At 69.3% G+C, this 2,959-nt stretch overlaps 1 protein-coding gene across 1 annotated transcript in view; it reads right to left on the bottom strand.

Annotated features, from left to right (window-relative positions):
- Positions 1–262: 262 nt before the first annotated feature.
- ADAMTSL2 (ADAMTS like 2) overlaps positions 263–2,959 on the bottom strand; it is a 34,999-nt gene continuing 32,302 nt past the window's right edge. Inside the window, exons 18-19 of the mRNA XM_077774661.1 lie at positions 1,731–1,875; positions 263–941 (exon numbers count right to left, since the gene is read on the bottom strand). Coding sequence (XP_077630787.1) covers positions 823–941; positions 1,731–1,875 — 264 coding nt within the window. The 3' untranslated portion in view covers positions 263–822. The remainder of the gene's footprint in view (positions 942–1,730; positions 1,876–2,959) is intronic.

The following is a 2,959-nucleotide window of genomic DNA, read 5'->3' as shown; positions in this document are numbered from 1 at the left end:
TAGGCGTGGGATTTGCTCAGTTCTGACAACATCCAAGTCCTGATGCTCCCTGCCCCGCCCCCCTGCAGGCACCCCACCTCTGCTTCTCCCCAGCCGTCCCCTCCTCAGGGAGATACTGCCGCTCGGCCCTAAGCCCCCAGCCCGGTCCCGGACCCAGGCCTCAGCCAGTCTTCCTGGACTCGAGGGCCGGACAGCCCAGCTCTCAGAGCCCGACGGCCACCGCGCACCCTGCCAAGGCCACTGCGATCCCACGATGCCACCATAAATACGACCACTTTATTAACGTACAGGAGCACTGGCTGGCGCCCACGACCCAGTGCGCCGTGACAGTGCCTCCTCCCGGGGCTCCCGGGGCGTAAAGTGCAGCGGGTCCCTCCGTGCATGAGAGCTTCGTGGAACGAGGCAAGTGGACGCGAGTTGCGAGATACAATTCCTCTGGAAGGGGCTCACCCGAACGGGAGCCGGGTCCTGGGCGGCGCCCGGCCCTCCCAGCCCCCCGGCCCCTCCTCGACCCGACAGCCCTGGAGGGAGAGAGGACGTTCCCAGGCCCCTTGGGCGGGGGCAGGGGGCTGGCCGGTGGGACCCACAAACACGACCGTCCTTGCAGCCCTGAGAACGCCTTCCCTGGAGGGGCAGGGGCCCAGGGCGCTCTCGGGGGGGGCAGCGGGGCGGGGGGCTCTCCTTCCCCGGGGGAGAGCAGAGGCTCAGTGTCACGTCTTCACAGCCCAGGCGCCCTGCGGGAAGGGTGTCCACGGAAGGGCCCCGGCAGCCGGGGGGCCCCTGGGGCGGAGCGCTCAGGTGTCTGAGGGGCGACAGGGGTGCCTAGGAGCGAGGAGGCCTGCAGGAGCGGCAGCACGCCTTGCTATAGTACCAGTGGCCGCAGAGGTTCACCTTGATGGCCAGGGCGCAGTTGGTGCCTGGCTGGTCTTGGCAGCTGTCATCTGGGGAAGGGACACGGCCGGGGGGGGGNNGGGAGGTCTGGGGCATCACAGGTGGCCCAGGGGTAAAACTCAACAGGACCTGCCCCTGCCCCACCCCCTCGGGGGTGGCCCCCCGCAGCAGAGCACCTGTGGACAGGTGGCCCCTACGTGCCCATTTCCAGGCCCAGGGGCAGTGGGCCTCCCACCCGGCTTCGGGCCCTCCAGCCCTATTTCTCTGCCACCGCTTTCCTGCCCCTGGCCCTTCCCAGGACATCACCCCCCACTCCCACCCCCACCCAGTGGTTTGATCAGTGGACAGCAAGGGTGAGACCAGGGCTGGGGTTTGCAGGAATTGTTGCCCTCACCCCGGAGGCCCGCAAGGGTCCCCTCCACGGGACAGGTGTGAAGCAGGGCTGGGCACCCGCCCCGGTGCCCCCTCAGTCTAGCCGTCGCCCCTCTTCCAGACGCAGGCGCCCCACGTCTGGCCCGCCTGGCCGCCCCCGCCTCCTGTGTGCCCGGCGCCTGAGCGGTGTGCCCGGTTCAGGCTGAGTCACCCCGATTCCTGCTCCCCGCCCACAGCCGGCCCCACCTTCTGAAGCCAGATGCAGGTGTTGGTGTGGCTCCCAGGGCCCCAGTCAGGCCTCACCTGCCGCCCCGGCCCCCCTCGCCTCCCAGCCGGGTCCGGCCGTCCATCCCCAGAGGAGCCCTAGCTCCCCGCCAGGCCACTCGACCTTCCCGGCCCCCTTGGCTGACACCTGCTCCTCCCTCAGCCCCCCGGCTCTGCCCACCTTTGTTAGCCCCCCTTCTCACCTGGGGGCTCTGTGGGGCAGGGCAGCAGGTCACAGGCCTGCCTGCCGACTGGCTTCACCAGCGGGTCGCAGCCACGGACAATGTCGGTCCCCTGGTAGCACTTCACGTCGCGCATCCGCACGCCCACCCCGCAGGTCTTGGTGCACTGGCGGGAGAGACAGCATGGCCAAGCCCCCACCTGGCAGGGCAGGGCTCCAGCCCCGAGGAGCCCCCCCCCCCCCGGCTGCTGGGTCTCATCCCCACCCGGGGCCGCTCAGCTCCCCCGGGTGCCCTGTGAAGGGCGGCCCCTGCTCTCTCCGTGGTCTCCGGGGGGGTCCTTCAGTTTCCGCTTTCCTGGGGCCTGTGACACGGAGCGCTTGGGACACACGGGGTCGTGGCCGAGGGACAGCACTGGCTTCCCTCTCCAGTGAGAAAGCACATTGCCGGCCAGTTACCCCTCTTTTCCAAAGCCACACTCCCGCCCGAGGCTCCCCCGTCCAGATGTCCCCCTTGGAAAAGCCCGCAGACCTACCCAGAGCACCAGGGACATCACTGACCCCAGCTGCCCCGTCATCCACTTGCCAAGATCCTACAGGCGGTGGCTCCCTCTCCCCCCACCCCCGACACGGGTGACCCCACGTCACCCAGGCCCATCTGGGACCTGAGCCCTGGGTCCCTGAGGCCGGGTAGGGGTGGGAGGCCCCAGCCCTGGGCCCACCTCCCATTGAACTAAGACTTAGCAGGGGGGACCACCCACCCGCTCCCAGCCCGGGGGGCTGGCCCAGTCTGGAGGCAAGAGGCAGCCAGCTTGGCACTGAGCACACAGGCCCATCGACCGTGGGTGGGTGCTCCGAGGAGCCTCTGTGCACCCCCGGAGGGGACCCTCTGGGGACTGGATAAGATAGCTCTTACTGAGCCCGCATCCCAGGGAGGGGCAGCCAGGGGGACAAACACCCAAGCTCCGCACACCCACCGTGGCCCGCCTGCGCCAGTCAGCCCTCGCCCACCCTCCGCCATCAGTGCAACACAGACGCCCCTCCCCCACAATACTCTCAGGCTATTTTGGGGGCAGGGCCTGCTCCCTCTTTGTGGCTCTCCTCCCTTCCAGGGCTCGGCACCCAGCACCCAGCACAGCACCCGCACCCGGTAGGTCCTGGCCCCCGTCTTCTGAAGCGGGAAGTGCCTTCTGAAGCACATGCGCTGGTGTGGCTCTGGGGGGCCTGGAGCCCCAGGCCATCTTCACCAGCCTC

This window comes from Crocuta crocuta, unplaced genomic scaffold, assembly GCF_008692635.1.
Source record: "Crocuta crocuta isolate KB4526 unplaced genomic scaffold, BGI_CrCroc_1.0 scaffold458, whole genome shotgun sequence".
Taxonomy (NCBI): Eukaryota; Metazoa; Chordata; class Mammalia; order Carnivora; family Hyaenidae; genus Crocuta; species Crocuta crocuta.
The sequence above is the reverse complement of the archived record's forward strand: the minus strand, read 5'-3'. Positions and strand labels throughout refer to the sequence as shown.